At 56.0% G+C, this 16,797-nt stretch overlaps 1 protein-coding gene across 3 annotated transcripts in view; it reads left to right on the forward strand.

The window, feature by feature from the left end:
* The first annotated feature begins 210 nt into the window (after positions 1 to 210).
* The window catches only part of LOC116956760 (RNA-binding protein FXR1-like), a 44,942-nt gene continuing 28,355 nt past the window's right edge, over positions 211 to 16,797 (forward strand). Inside the window, exons 1-8 of one of the 3 annotated variants that reach the window (XM_076054691.1) lie at positions 211 to 316; positions 2,773 to 2,825; positions 3,419 to 3,515; positions 8,285 to 8,356; positions 10,108 to 10,256; positions 10,989 to 11,082; positions 14,076 to 14,192; positions 15,282 to 15,446. In XM_076054691.1, coding sequence (XP_075910806.1) covers positions 266 to 316; positions 2,773 to 2,825; positions 3,419 to 3,515; positions 8,285 to 8,356; positions 10,108 to 10,256; positions 10,989 to 11,082; positions 14,076 to 14,192; positions 15,282 to 15,446 — 798 coding nt within the window. In that variant the 5' untranslated portion in view covers positions 211 to 265. Of the gene's footprint in view, positions 317 to 1,174; positions 1,184 to 2,772; positions 2,826 to 3,418; positions 3,516 to 8,284; positions 8,357 to 10,107; positions 10,257 to 10,988; positions 11,083 to 14,075; positions 14,193 to 15,281; positions 15,447 to 16,797 lie in introns of those variants that run through there. The other 2 variants (XM_076054692.1, XM_076054693.1) reach the window with 2 other exon arrangements.

Below are 16,797 nucleotides of genomic sequence, written 5' to 3' on the forward strand. Positions count from 1 at the left end.
CTGTAGGGACTGTAGGGCTACAGTCTATAGTACTGTAGGAGGTACAGTCTATAGTACTGTAGGGACTGTAGGGGCTACAGTCTATAGTACTGTAGGAGGTACAGTATATAGTGGTGTAGGAGGAACTATAGTACTGTAGGAGGTACAGTACCGCAGTACTGTACGGGGTACAGTGCCACAGTACTGTACGGGGTACAGTGCCACAGTACTGTACGGGGTACAGTACCACGCGGGGGCTGGGGGCGGGGCTGGCCGCGCGCGCGCCATGGAGGAGCTGGCGGTTGAAGTGCGGGGATCGAACGGCGCCTTCTACAAGGTAAATAACAACAACATCATCATCAACATCATCAACAACGCCATCAACAACAACATCCACCTCATTGTTATCAACATCATCAACATCCTCATCATCATCCTTCTACAAGGTAAACAACAACATCATCATCAGCATCATCATCCTCCTAAAAGGTGAACAACAACAACATCATCAACAACAACAATCACCTCGTCATCATTCTCCTCCTCATCATCATCCTCATCAACATCGTCGCCGGGTTGAGGTTTCCCGCTCCCCCCCCCCCACTCGTGCTGCTGTCCACAACAGGGCCTAGGTTGTGAGTCCCGATACGGGCGCCTTCTACAAGGTGAACAACCACCTCATCATCATCATTCTCCTCATCATCAACATCATCCTCATCATTCTCCTCATCAACATCGTCGCCGGGTTGAGGTTTCCCGCTCCCCCCCCCACTCGTGCTGCTGTCCACAACAGGGCCTAGGTTGTGAGTCCCGATACGGGCGCCTTCTACAAGGTGAACAACCACATCATCTCTAGATTTGAAGCTTTCGTTACTGCAAGGATCCATACTCTTTGGTTCTATTGGGTAAAGTCACGTAGGTGAAAATCAAATAAAAAAAATCACGAAGTTTCGGCCACAACACAAGCGGCCTTCATCAGGTGAAGGGACGAGACTGTCTGGTAGGACAGCGCTGGAGCGAACAAAGCCACGCTCAGATCACGACCTTTAAGCTGTGAGAAGAAACAAAGCGCCTTGACAAAGGAATTAGCATAGAATTTAGCATTGAAATAGCTGAGTGATTAGCTTGTGACTGGTCACAGAAATGGCTATGTTAAAGTTACAGGGCCTAGGTTGTGAGTCCCGATACGGGCGCCTTCTACAAGGTGAACAACCACCTCATCATCATCATCAACATCATCCTCATCATCCTCCTCATCATCAACATCGTCGCTGGGTTGAGGTTTCCCGCTCCCCCCCACTCGTGCTGCTGTCCACAACAAGGCCTAGGTTGTGAGTCCCGATACGGGCGCCGACCCGATTCGTTCTCCTAGGTCCCCACATGGTTTCAACTTTGTTGTTGTCACGTACTTCTATGTTCTCACGCCAACGTACACGTGAAGTACGGTCGGATGGGTGATGATTATCCGACAGTAACATTATGAGACCTCCTTTGCCAGAAACAAGATATAGGAATAGGTTTTACCCTTTTAACTGGCACAAAAACTGACACCTTTATTCAAGGCATCATGTTTGCAATGACCACAACACAAGCAGTCAAAATGCAAACAAAAAAGACAACTCTGATAATAATATGCACTGTCCTTGAATTTGATTGGTCCACACCCGAGATAGCTTTTCTTAGAGCCCTTAGTCTCCACCGGTGTTGGACCAGAAGACGCCAAAAGGCGTACAACTCAAAAACAGCGCACTATCAGAGTATTGAGGGCTCGGGGTGAGCATTTACATTTTGAGACCTCCTTTGCCAGTAACAAGATATAGGAATAGGTTTTACCCTTTTAACTGGCACAAAAACTGACACCTTTATTCAAGGCATCATGTTTGCAATGACCACACGATGTTTTACTCCACACCACGTGCACGAGGTGCTCGTTTGAGGCTGAGTAGACCTAGGGGAGAAGGCCCAGGACCGGTTCAGATAATCATCACCGATGTTGGTGACCGTGATTGGGACTCGAACTGTACACAGTCTACTCTGCTCGAGTGTGCAACATACAGTACCACGGCACACTCTACTGTACACATAAACACACTGTACATTAGCATACAACAGCACAGTATCACTGTACACTCGACTGTACACAGAAACACTGTACACTAGCCTACAACGTACAGTATTACTGTGCACTCTACTGTACACAAACACTGTACATTAGCCTACAACATACAGTACTACCGTGCACTCTACACAGCAACACACTGTACACTAGCCTACAACATACAGTACTACTGTGCACTCTACTTTATACAGAAGTATACCATGCATGAGTGTACTGATAACATGAGTGTACAATGTACAGTACTACAGTGTACTGTATAGAGTCGTATGCTATTTTTACGGTGTACTGTACTGTATACAGTAATCTACTGCACACATGAGTGTACAACATTGAATACTATTGTGAACTGTACACGCCTGTACTTGTGCCGTATACAGGTTACTTTGTGTACACGATTGCTGTGTACTGATTGGGCTCAGTCTCAAATGAGTATCTGGTGCGGTGTGTGTGTAGTAAACATTGCACCATTGGGAGAGACAAAGGCGGTCGGGCGGTGGTGCTGGCAACCATCCCCCTCTTGTGTGTCACAGTGCCGGCCTTCATAGGTGCTGCTGCTGCTACTAGTCGCTGACAGAACTTGCCCCAACAGTCTGTTAAAAGCTAGATGGGGGTCTTTGTTGTGTGTGTGTGAATGAGTTGAGCTGTACTAATCTATGGTCCCACCACCCCTGCAGGCTTTTGTCAAGGATGTTCAGGAAGAGAAGCTCACAGTGGCGTTCGAAAACAAGTAACGTGACCACTCGATACATCATCAACACCAACATCACCATCACCAACATCAACACCAACTTCACCATCAACATCATCAACACCAACATCACCAACACCAACATCACCATCACCAACATTATCAACAACAACATCACCATCACCAACATTATAAACAACAACATCACCATCACCAACATTATCAACAACAACATCACCAACATCATCAACAACAACATCACCAACATCAACACCGCTAGCATCACCTAACTCACCACCATCACCTACAACATTGCCATCACCAACATCAACACCAACATCATCAACATGACTAACATCCCCATCAGCAGCAAAATCACCATCAACATCACTATCATCACCATCGTCAACATCACCAACGTCGTGAATGACATCTTCACCGTTATAACCGGGAGATGGAATCGAACCCTTGATAACCTCTGAAGTCCAATGCAATCTCAACCAATCATTGTGACATCTGCATGTGTGTGTGATGTGTGTGTGATGTGTGTGTACTTGTGTACGTGTGTGCACGCGTTTGTGTGTGTCTGGGTGTCTGTCTGTGTAATGTGTCTGTGTGTGTGTGTGTGTCAGCTGGCAGCCGGAGCGTCAGGTCGCCTTCCAGGATGCGCGTCTCCCTCCCCCGGCCGGCGACGATGGGAGGGAGATCACGGAGAACAGCGATGTGGAGGTGAGGCATGAACGCTCACCAGTGTGAGCCCTGTACACTCATTAGTGTGTGGCATGAACGCTCACCACTGTAAGGCCTGTACACTCACCAGTGTGAGGCCTGTACACTCATTAGTGTGAGGCCTGTACGCTCACCAGTGTGAGGCCTGTACACTCACCAGGGTGAGGCCTGTACACTCATTAGTGTGTGGCATGAACGCTCACCAGTGTAAGGCCTGTACACTCACCAGTGTGAGGCCTGTACACTCACCAGTGTGAGGCCTGTACACTTACCAGAGCGAGGCCTATACACTCACCAGGGTGAGGCCTGTACACTCACCATTGTGAGGCCTGTACGCTCACCAGTGTGAGTTCTGTACACTCACCAGGGTGAGGCCTGTACGCTCACCAGTGTGAGTTCTGTACACTCACCAGGGTGAGGCCTGTACGCTCACCAGTGATGAGGCCTGTATGCTCACCAGGGCGAGGCCTGTACACTCACCAGGGTGAGGCCTGTACGCTCACCAGTGTGAGGCCTGTACACTCACCAGTGTGAGGCCTGTACGCTCACCAGGGTGAGGCGTGTACACTCACCAGGGTGAGGCCTGTACACTCACCAGTGTGAGGCCTGTACACTCACCAGTGTGAGGCCTGTACACTCACCAGGGTGAGGCCTGTACACTCATTAGTGTGTGGCATGAACGCTCACCAGTGTAAGGCCTGTACACTCACCAGTGTGAGGCCTGTACACTCATTAGTGTGAGGCCTGTACGCTCACCAGTGTGACGCCTGTACACTCACCAGTGTGAGGCCTGTACACTCACCAGTGTGAGGCCTGTACACTTACCAGAGCGAGGCCTATACACTCACCAGGGTGAGGCCTGTACACTCACCATTGTGAGGCCTGTACGCTCACCAGTGTGAGTTCTGTACACTCACCAGGGTAAGGCCTGTACGCTCACCAGTGTGAGTTCTGTACACTCACCAGGGTGAGGCCTGTACGCTCGCCAGTGATGAGGCCTGTATGCTCACCAGGGCGAGGCCTGTACACTCACCAGGGTGAGGCCTGTACGCTCACCAGTGTGAGGCCTGTACACTCACCAGTGTGTGGCATGTATGTTCACCAGTGTGAGGCCTGTACACTCACCAGTGTGAGGCCTGTACGCTCACCAGGGTGAGGCGTGTACACTCACCAGGGTGAGGCCTGTACACTCACCAGGGTGAGGCCTGTACACTCACCAGTGTGAGGCCTGTACACTCACCAGTGTGAGGCCTGTACACTCACCAGTGTGTGGCATGTATGTTCACCAGTGTGTGGCATGTACGCTCACCAGTGTGAGGTCTGTATGCTCACCAGTGTGAGGCCTGTACACTCACCAGTGTGTGGCATGTATGTTCACCAGTGTGAGGCCTGTACGCTCACCAGGGCGAGGCCTGTACACTCACCAGTGTGAGGCCTGTACACTCACCAGGGTGTACACTCACTAGGGCGAGTCCTGTACACTCACCAGTGTGAGGCCTGTACACTCACCATTGTGAGGCCTGTACACTCACCAGAGCGAGGCATGTACACTCACCAGGGTGAGTCCTGTACACTCACCAGAGCGAGGCATGTATGCTCACCAGTGATGAGGCCTGTAAGCTCAGCAGGTTGAGTGGTTTGTGGGATTTCTGTGCATCGTGTAAGTGATGTGTGTGTGTATGTGGTTTCTGGACGGTAACGCTGTGGTGGATGTGAGCAATGCCACGGAGGGGAGGCCAATTCCAATATCGCCTCTTCCCCTCATGGCAATTGTAGCCACCACATCGGCCAAATGGGGGCTCTGGACAGGAGCGAGGGGCCGGTTACCCCACCGTCTCCTGGCCAAACCCCATTTGGCGGAGCCAGGAGATTGAATCTCTACCCCCGGGGTTCCTCCAGAAACAACGAAAAGCCACTGCGAGTGGCCACGTGGAATGTTCGAACGCTCATTGCTGAGGAGAGGCTGCCACTATTCCGTCGGGAGCTGGACCGGTACCGCCTGGATCTCTGCGGTATTCAGGAGGTCCGGTGGACTGCCTCTGGCTCCAACCACCATGAGAGGTGGACAGTCCTCTACTCGGGGCAGGAGACTGCCAAACAACAGGGAGTGGCTCTTCTTCTGAACAAAAGAATGCTGATGAAAGTTGCAAGCGAGAATTTCATCATCGCTTGCAGCTGAGGTTGGCATCGTCCCCCTCTTCTCCTGATGCCAAGGGGAAATGGACGAGGTTTAGGAATGTGGCTCATGCAGCTATAATGGCTGCTTTGGGTACACGGTCTAATTCTCCCCAGAGACCCTGGCTGATGGAAGAGGTGTTCCAGCTCGCTGAGAAAAAATGACAGGCCCACTCTCATCGTCTACAGCATCGCACGTCGGAGAATGAGGAGGTTTACCGCAGCCTTTGCCCAGAGATTCGGGAGAGCCGTGCGGCGCTGCAAGGATGGGTGGTGGTCGTGGGTTGCCGAGGAGGTAGAGTCTTCCTCAGCGGCCCGCGATCACAAATCACTCTTTAACTTCATCAAAAAAGTAACTTGCAGCGCCGTATCTATCACCAGTATTAGGGGAAAGAACGGTGATCCGATCTCTGACCCCCCAGGAACAGATTTGCTAATTTGCTGAGCATTTCTGTGAGGTCTTGGGGGAGGGGAAATCCCCCAGCCTGGAAAGCATCATGGGGCAAAGTGGGGATGACCCTGCTGAGGCTGCGGTGCCAATATTGGAAGAAGTCACTCCCTGTGAGTGGCTGGCTGAGGTGCCATCTGTTGAGGGAGTACTGAAGGCGATCCAGAGTCTGAGACCAGGCAAAGAGCTGGGCAGAGATGATCTCCCAAGCGAAATGCTGAGGGATGGTGGAGTTTGCAGACTGCCCTACATGACATAATAATATGATAATAGGTTTTTCCCCTTTTTTCTGGCAACAAAACAGGTGTTAAGATGTTAAAACACCAAACTGAAACCTTTCACAAGTTTGCATTAATCACGATGCCATATTTTCTGCCCGTCTGCTACAGCAGAGATGTAGGGTATTCCAATAAGACCTACATCTCTGCTTTATTAACCTGGTCAAGGCCTATGATACCATCAACAGGCCTGGGCTCTAGGTTGTTCTTCATGCTTTTTTGGAGTCCCTGACTCTCTGCTCACAATCATTAAGGACCTTCATGATGGTGAGCGGGCCCAGGTAAAACTACGTGGCTGGGAGTCGGAGCCATTCCCTGTTCACCTTGAGGTGCGACAGGGATGTCCTCTGGCTCCCACATTACTTTACATCTTTTTCGACCATGTAGATTGTGAAGCTTTTGGTGGCTGTACTGGAAGAATTTCCATCTGGTACAGATACAGTGGTAGGCTGATTGATGCCCGGTTGCAGTCAAGGGATGGCTCCCTATTGGTTAACCATGTTATATATGCTGATGATCTGGTGATTGTTGCTCATTCAGAAGAGGAGTTGGAGGTACTGCTGCTGAACCTGGAGTGTGCCACTAAGAGGTGGGGCCTTACCATCAGCCCCACCAAAACGAATCACCTGCCTGGGTATTTTGTACCATCGGACACTCCACCCCCACAACTCCCAATTGGTGATGGAGCAGTTGGGGAGAGAGTGGAAAGTTTTTCATACCTGGGAAGTGTGCTTATGACCAGCTCCGGTTTGGCAGCAGAGGTCTCACTCCGAATCAGTCGAGCGGCAAGATCTTTTCATCGGTTGCGTAACGCTGTGTGGAAGCTACCTGGTCTGTCGCTCTGCACTAAGCTTTGGATCTTCTCAGCCATGGTCATGCCCTCCCTTCTCTACGCTTGCGAAACGTGGACCCCCCTAATGGAACATCTTCGCCGGTTAGAAATATTTAGGCTGGCCTGCCTACGATCCATCCTGGGTTTAACCAGACTGGATTGTGTGAGGAGCTCACAAATCCTTGAAAGATCTGGGCAAGGTCCCATCGGTGAGCTCCTCCGGCGGGCAAGGCTGTGATGGCTGGGTCATGTAGCCCGCATGCCCAGCCACCGCATGCCGAAACAGTTTTTGTTCGGCCGGATCGAGGGGGCTAAACGGGCGCGGCACGGGCTAGAGAAGAGATGGAGGACGTGGAGCTGAGTGGACTTGCCGATAACTGGTACCAGCGGTGTCAAGATCGGCCTCTGTGGAGGAGGCTCGTGAAGGACGCTACTAGGAAGTTGGAGGTAGTTGCCCTCCAACAACAACGGAGGGCGGAGGAGCGACGCTCACAACAACGAGCGGAGCGCCGGGTGGCTAAAGCACAGCAGGTTGGCATAGTAGGGGGCACAGGTGGTGCATCAGCCAGTCATCTCAGTCGACCCGTGGCACCTGGGTCTGCCCCGTGACCTCCTGCCAGCGGGCGTTCGACACTCCACGTGGTCTCAAGGTGCACATGTCCTGGCACAAGCGTGGTGACGTCACCGCCACTTAGTGGCGAATGGCGGTTGTTGTTAACGTGTATGTGTGTTAACGTGTGTGTGTTAACGTGTGTGTGTGTGTTAACGTGTGTGTGTGTTAACGTGTGTGTGTGTTAACGTGTGTGTGTGTTAACGTGTGTGTGTGTTAACGTGTGTGTGTGTTAACGTGTGAGTGTGTTAACGTGTGTGTGTGTTAACGTGTGTGTGCGTTAACGTGTGTGTGCGTTAACGTGTGTGTGCGTTAACGTGTGTGTTAACGTGTGTGTGTTAACGTGTGTGTGTGTTAACGTGTGTGTGTTAACGTGTGTGCTTGTTAACGTGTGTGTGTTAATGTGTGTGTGCGCGTGTGTCACAGGTTTTCTCGCGCGCGAACGAACAGGAGCCGTGTGGGTGGTGGCTGGCGCGGGTTCGCATGATCAAGGGTGACGTGAGTGACGCACGCACACACACGCACACACACGCACACACACGCACACACACACGCACACACACGCACACATGTCTTAACAGTCTGTTAAGGCGACACGGGAGACCTTCGTGTGCGGTGTGCGTGTGTGGTGCATGTGCACGTATGTACGTTGAACTCCTTTCGCACCGTGCGTAGCCAACCAGTTCTCCGTATGCGGTGTTTGTGGTGCGTGTGGTGTGTGTGCGTGGTGTGTGTGCGTGGTGTGTGTGCGTGGTGTGTGTGCGTGGTGTGTGCGTGCGTGGTGTGTGTGTGCGTGGTGTGTGTGCGTGGTGTGTGTGCGTGGTGTGGGTGTGCGTGCGTGTGGTGTGCGTGCGTGTGGTGTGCGTGCGTGGTGTGCGTGCGTGGTGTGCGTGTGTGTGGCGTGTGTGCGTGGTGTGTGTGTGTGCGTATGGTGTGCGTATGGTGTGCGTGCGTGGTGTGCGTGCGTGGTGTGCGTGCGTGGTGTGCGTGGGTGTGGCGTGTGTGCGTGGTGTGTGTGCGTGGTGTGTGTGTGTGGGGGTGTGTGTGCGTGGTGTGTGTGTGTGGGGGTGTGTGTGCGTGGTGTGCGTGCGTGTGGTGTGCGTGCGTGTGGTGTGCGTGCGTGGTGTGTGCGTGCGTGGTGTGTGTGCGTGGTGTGCGCGCGTGGTGTGTGTGCGTGGGGTGTGCGTGCGTGGTGTGTATGCGTGGTGTGTGTGTGTGTGTGGGTGCGTGTGTGGTGTGTGTGCGTGGTGTGTGTGTGCGTGGTGTGTGCGCGTGGTGTGCGTGCGTGGTGTGTGTGCGTGGTGTGTGTGCGTGGTGTGTGTGTGTTTGGGTGTTTGTGCCTGGTGTGTGTGGGTGTGTGTGCGTGGTGTGTGTGGTGTGCATGCGTGGTGTGTGTGTGGTGTGTGTGTGTGTGCGTGGTGTGTGTGTGTGGTGTGTGTGTGTGCGTGGTGTGTGTGCGTGGTGTGTGCGTGTGGTGTGTGTGTGCGTGGTGTGTGCGTGGTGTGGGTGTGTGCGTGATGTGTGTGCGTGGTGTGCGTGGTGTGTGTGTGGTGTGTGCTTGGTGTCTGTGCGTGGTGTGTGTGGTGTGTGTGTGCGTGGTGTGTGTGTGCGTGGTGTGTGTGTGGTTGGTGCATGTGGTGTGTGTGCGTGGGGTGTGGGTGTGCGTGCGTGGTGTGCGTGCGTGGTGTGTGTGTGGTGTGTGAGTGTGGTGTGTGTGCGTGGTGTGTGGGTGTGCGTGCGTGGTGTGCGTGCGTGGTGTGTGTGCGTGGTGTGTGTGCGTGGTGTGTGTGTGTGGTGTGTGCTTGGTGTCTGTGTGTGGTGTGTGTGTGCGTGGTGTGTGTGTGCGTGGTGTGTGTGTGCGTGGTGTGTGTGCGTGGTGTGTGTGTGGTGTGTGCGTGTGGTGTGTGTGCGTGGTGTGTGGGTGTGCGTGCGTGGTGTGCGTGCGTGGTGTGTGTGCGTGGTGTGTGTGCGTGGTGTGTGTGCGTGGTGTGTGTGCGTGGTGTGTGTGCGTGGTGTGTGCGTGGTGTGTGCGTGGTGTGTGTGCGTGGTGTGTGTGCGTGGTGTGTGTGGTGTGTGTGCGTGGTGTGTGTGTGCGTGTGGTGTGCGTGCGTGGTCTGCGTGCGTGGTGTGCGTGCGTGGTCTGTGTGCGTGGTGTGTGCGTGTGTGTGCGTGGTTTGTGTGCCTGGTGTGTGTGTGTGGTGTGTGTGTGTGTGTGTGGTGTGTGTGCGTGATGTGTGTGTGTGGTGCAGTTCTTCGTGATCGAGTACGCGGTGTGCGAAGCGGCATTCAGCGAGATCGTGACGCTGGAGCGGCTGCGGCACCTCAACCCCAGCCAGCCGCTCACCGCCTCCACCTTCACCCGCGTGGAGATCAGCGTGCCAGAGGACATCCGCCACGCGTACTCACGAGCACAGTCACTACACACTCACTAGCACACTCACTAGCACACACACTCTCGAGCACAGTCACTACACACTCACTAGCACACTCACTACACACTCACTAACACACACTCACTAGCACACTCACTAGAATACTCACTAGTACACTCACTCACTAGCACACTCACTTACTAGCACACTCACTAGCACACTTACTCACTAGCACACTCACTCACTAGCACACTCACTAGGATACTCACTAGCACACTCACACTTACTTGCACACTCACTCTCACACACTCACCCACTTATGTTTACCCTTGTCCCCCCACGTGTCCCCCACGTGTCCCCCCACGTGTCCCCCCACGTGTCCCCCCACGTGTCCCCCCACGTGTCCCCCCGCGTGTCTCCGTGTCCCCCCACGTGTCCCTGCGTGTTCTCACGTGTCCCCCCACGTGTCCCTGCATGTTCTCACGTGTCCCCCACGTGTCCCCCCACGTGTCCCCCACGTGTCCCCACCTGTCCCCCCACGTGTCCCCCCACGTGTCCCTGCGTGTTCTCACGTGTCCCCCACGTGTCCCCCCACGTGTCCCCCACGTGTCCCCCACGTGTCCCCCCACGTGTCCCCCCACGTGTCCCCCACGTGTCCCCCCACGTGTCCCCCACGTGTCCCCCCACGTGTCCCCCACGTCTCCCCCCACGTCCCCTCACGTGTCCCCACCTGTCCCCGTGTCCCCCCGCGTGTCCAGCTGTGAGAGCGAGGAGCTGCACAGGGACTTCCTGAAGGCTGTCGGTGCTCAATCAGTGAGCTTCAACTCCACACAGGGCAGCCTCACCATCCTGGTACCACGCTCACCCGCACGCTCACCCACACACTCACCCACACACCCACACACTCACACACACTCACTCACACACACACTCACCCACACACTCACCCACATGCTCACCCACACTCACTCACCCACACTCACCCACACACTCACCCACACACTCACCCCCACACTCGCTCACCCACACACTCACCCATACACTCACCCACACTCACCCACACGCTCACCCACACACTCACTCACCCACACTCACCCACACACTCACCCACACACTCACCCACACACTCACCCACACTCACCCACACGCTCACTCACACGCTCACCCACACGCTCACCCACACGCTCACCCACACGCTCACCCACACACTCACCCACACTCACCCACACGCTCACCCACACGCTCACCCACACGCTCACCCACACGCTCACCCACACGCTCACCCACACGCTCACCCACACGCTCACCCACACACTCACCAACACTCACCCACACGCTCACCCACACGCTCACCCACACGCTCACCCACACTCACTCACCCACACTCACCCACACACTCACCCACACACTCACCCCCACACTCGCTCACCCACACACTCACCCACACACTCATCCACACTCACCCACACGCTCACCCACACACTCACTCACCCACACACTCACCCACACACTCACCCACACACTCACCCACACACTCACCCACACTCACCCACCCACACACTCACCCACACTCACTCACCCACACTCACACACACTCACCCACATGCTCACCTCCACACTCACCCACACACTCACCCACACTCACCCACACACTCACCCCCACACTCACCCACACTCACCCACACACTCACTCACCCACACTCACCCACACTCACCCACACACTCACTCACACTCACCCACACACTCACCCACACTCACCTACACGCTCACCCACACGCTCACCCACACTCACCCACACTCACCCACACACTCACCCCCACACTCACCCACACTCACCCACATGCTCACCCACACGCTCACCCACACACTCACTCACCCACACTCACTCACCCACACTCACCCACACTCACCCACACACTCACCCACTCTCACCCACACTCACCCACACGCTCACCCACACGCTCACCCACACGCTCACCCACACGCTCACCCACACGCTCACCCACACTCACCCACACGCTCACCCACATGCTCACCCACACGCTCACCCACACTCACTCACCCACACTCACCCACACACTCACCCCCACACGCTCACCCACACACTCGCTCACCCACACACTCACCCACACTCACCCACACGCTCACCCACACACTCACTCACCCACACACTCACTCACCCACACACTCACCCACACACTCACCCACACACTCACCCACACACTCACCCACACTCACCCACCCACACACTCACCCACACTCACTCACACACTCACTCACCCACACTCACCCACACTCACCCACACACTCACCCACACGCTCACCCCCACACTCACCCACACACTCACCCACACTCACCCACACACTCACCCCCACACTCACCCACACTCACCCACACACTCACTCACCCACACTCACCCACACTCACCCACACTCACCCACACACTCACCCACACTCACCCACACACTCACCCACACTCACCTACACGCTCACCCACACGCTCACCCACACACTCACCCACACACTCACCCACACACTCACCCACACACTCACCCCCACACTCACCCACACTCACCCACACACTCACCCACATGCTCACCCACACACTCACTCACCCACACTCACCCACACTCACTCACACACTCACCATTCTGGTCCCACACTCACCCACACTCACCATCCTGTTGCCACAAAGACAAAGAATAGTACTCTTTGGTTTTTTCGGTAAAGTCACCTAGGTAAAATAAAATAAAACAACTAAACTAAATCACGACGCTTCGGAGGCAACACAAGCTTCCGTCTTCAGGTGGAACAGTCACAGCAGAATATCTGTGTCAGGTGTACAGCTCTGAGACACACGGGATTATATATACAGGTTAAGGGGTTGGGGGAGGAGCCAAGAAGGTTTGTGGGTGGGGGGGGAGGGCTGTAGTTAAGCTGGGATTATATACAGGTTAAGGGGGGGGGAGGAGCCAAGAAGGGACGTGGGTGGGGGGGGAGGGCTGTAGTTAAGCCGCTATTTTTGTTATGCTGCAGGGGGTTTGGGGGGAGCGGTGGTGCACTGGATGAAAGCGAGTACAGCCCCATTTTCTGTTAGAAAGCAATGGAAATGGCTGTTCAATGATAAGGCAGCTAAAGTTTGGCATACGACCCGCTGGGAGAAATTGAGCAACCATTGGAAAGATGTTATCAATCAAGTCAAACGTTAGCTGCCTTATAATTGAACAGCCATTTACAAACCCCCTGCAGTTTAACAAAAGGCGGCTTAACTCAGCCCTCCCCCCGCCACCCACGTCCCTTCTTGGCTCCTCCCCCCCCTTAACCTGTATATATAATCCCGTGTGTCTCAGAGCTGTCCACTTGACACAGATATTCTGCTGTGACTGTTCCACCTGAAGACGGAAGCTTGTGTTGCCTCCGAAACGTCGTGATTTAGTTTAGTTGTTTTCATTTATTTTATTTTACCTACGTGACTTTACCGAAAAAACCAGAGAGTGTGAATCCTTGCAGTCACAAAAGCTTCAAATCTAGAACAAAGAAGAGTGGCCATAATGACGACGATGACGATGATGACGACGATGATGATTATGACGACGATGACGGTGATGATGATGATAATGACGGTGATAATGAGGATAATTATGATAATGACAGTGATGATGACGATGGTTACGATGGTGACGATGATGACGATGATGATTATGACGATGATGACGATGACGGTGATGATGACGATAATGACGGTGACGGTGATAATGAGGATAATTATGATGATGACGGTGATGATGATGATGACGGTGACGATGATGATGATGATGAGGAGTGGGCTCCTCTCCCCGCCAGGCCAGGGATGCATCCGTGTCCAGGAGAGTGGACATGCTGAGTGACATTCACTTCCGAGGCATCCGCACCAAACTCCTGCTCAAGACCAGCAACCAGGAGGCCAGCCGGCAACTCGAGGTGAGAGAGAGCGTGGGGGGAGAGTGGGGAGAGTGTGCGGGGAGAGAGCGTGGAAGAGAGCGGGTGACGGTGGAGAGAGGGTGTCAAGATCGGCCTCTGTGGAGGAGGCTCGTGAAGGACGCTGCTACTGGGCAGTTGGAGGCAGTCGCCCTCCAACAACAACGGAGGGCGGAGGAGCGACGCTCACAACAACGAGCGGAGCGCCGGGCGGATAAAACACAGCGAGTTGGTACAGTAGGGGGCACAGGTGGTGCATCGGCCAGGGGTCATCTCAGTCACTGACTCTGCGTCTCTCCCACACTCCCCTTGTCTCTCCCCGCGTGTCCCCACCTGTCCATCTGTCTCCCCGTGTGTTTCTGTTTCCCCTTGGCATCGCCACCCGTTGTTCCCTGCGCGTGTCTCCCCTCGTGTCCCCGTGTCTCCACCCACCATGTCCCCCCCACATCTCCCCACGTCTCCTCCACCCCAAGCGTCTTCCCCCGTGTCTCCTCACGCGCGTGTCCCTGTGCACGTGTCTCCGTGTCTTCCGCGTCCCCACGTGTCCCCACGTCACCACACGTGTCTCTGTGTCTTCCATGTCCCCACGTGTCTCCGTGTCTTCCGTGTCCCCACGTCACCACACGTGTCTCCGTGTCTTCCGTGTCCCCGTGTCACCACACGTGTCTCCGTGTCTTCCGTGTCCCCATGTCACCACACGTGTCTCCGTGTCCCCACGTCTCCCCACGTGTCTCCGTGTCCCCACGTCTCCCCACGTGTCTCCGTGTCCCCACGTCTCCCCACGTGTCTCCGTGTCCCCGTGTCACCACACGTGTCTCCGTGTCCCCACGTCACCACACGTGTCTCCGTGTCTTCCGTGTCCCCACGTGTCCCCACGTCACCACGCGTGTCTCCGTGTCTTCCGTGTCCCCACGTCACCACACGTGTCTCCGTGTCTTCCGTGTCCCCACGTCACCACACGTGTCCCCACGTCACCACACGTGTCTCCGTGTCTTCCGTGTCTCCACGTCACCACACGTGTCCCCACGTCACCACACGTGTCTCCGTGTCCCCGTGTATCCCCTCCTTGTCCCCCCGTGCCCCCCCGTGCAGGCGAGGCGCCGGCTGGCCAGGGCGTGTGTGCTGGAGCTGCGGGTGAGCGAGCACCTCCTGGGCCTCGCCGTCGGCGCCCACGAGGCCAACCTGGAGGCGGCGCGCGGCCTGGGCGGGGTCAGTGCTGTCGAGACGCAGCCCACAGGCTTCCGCATCTACGGGGAGGTAGCGCTCACCACCACGCTCACCACCACGCTCACCACCACCACCACCACGCTCACCACCACCACCACGCTCACCACCATGCTCACCACCACCACCACCACCACGCTCACCACCACGCTCACCACCGCCACGCTCACCACCACACTCACCACCACGCTCACCACCACGCTCACCACCACCACGCTCACCACCACCACGCTCACCACCACCACCACGCTCACCACCACGCTCACCACCACCACGCTCACACCACCACCACCACCACCACGTTCACCACCACGCTCACCACCACCACGTTCACCACCACCACGCTCACCACCGCCACGCTCACCACCACCACGCTCACCACCACCACGCTCACCACCACCACGCTCACCAACACCACGCTCACACCACCACGCTCACCACCACCACGTTCACCACCACCACGCTCACCACCACCACGCTCACCACCACCACGCTCACCACCACCACGCTCACCACCACCACGCTCACCACCACACTCGCCATCGCCACGATCACCACCACCATCACGATCACCACCACCACGCTCACACCACCACCACCACGCTCGCCACCGGGTAGAGACGTGGGGGTAGAGACGTGGGGGGTAGAGACGTGGGGGGTAGAGACGTGGGGGGTAGAGACGGGGGGGGGGGGTAGAGACGTGGGGGTAGAGACGTGGGGGGGGTAGAGACGTGGGGGGTAGAGACGTGGGGGGTAGAGACGTGGGGGGTAGAGACGGGGGGGGGTAGAGACGTGGGGGGTAGAGACTTGGGGGGGGTAGAGACGTGGGGGGGGGTAGAGACGTGGGGGGTAGAGACGTGGGGGTAGAGACGTGGGGGGTAGAGACGTGGGGGTAGAGACGGGGGGGGGGGTAGAGACGTGGGGGTAGAGACGGGGGGGGGGGTAGAGACGTGGGGGGTTGAGACGTGGGGGGTAGAGACGTGGGGGGGGGTAGAGACGGGGGGGTAGAGACGGGGGGGGGGGTAGAGACGTGGGGGGTTGAGACGTGGGGGGTAGAGACGTGGGGGGTAGAGACGGGGGAGGGTAGAGACGGGGGGGGGGTAGAGACGGGGGGGTAGAGACGGGGGGGGGGTAGAGACGGGGGGGTAGAGATGGGGGGGTAGAGACGTGGGGGGTAGAGACGTGGGGGTAGAGACGTGGGGGGTAGAGACGTGGGGGGGGTAGAGACGGGGGGGGGGGTAGAGACGTGGGGGGGCGGTAGAGACGTGGGGGGTAGAGACGTGGGGGGGGGGGGGTAGAGACGTGGGGGGTAGAGACGTGGGGGGGTAGAGACGTGGGGGGTAGAGACGTGGGGGGGGTAGAGACGTGGGGGGGGGTAGAGACG

Source organism: Petromyzon marinus, chromosome 67, assembly GCF_048934315.1.
Source record: "Petromyzon marinus isolate PM22_M1 ecotype Great Lakes invasive population chromosome 67, UKy_Petmar_22M1.pri1.0, whole genome shotgun sequence".
In the NCBI taxonomy this organism is placed as follows: domain Eukaryota; kingdom Metazoa; phylum Chordata; class Hyperoartia; order Petromyzontiformes; family Petromyzontidae; genus Petromyzon; species Petromyzon marinus.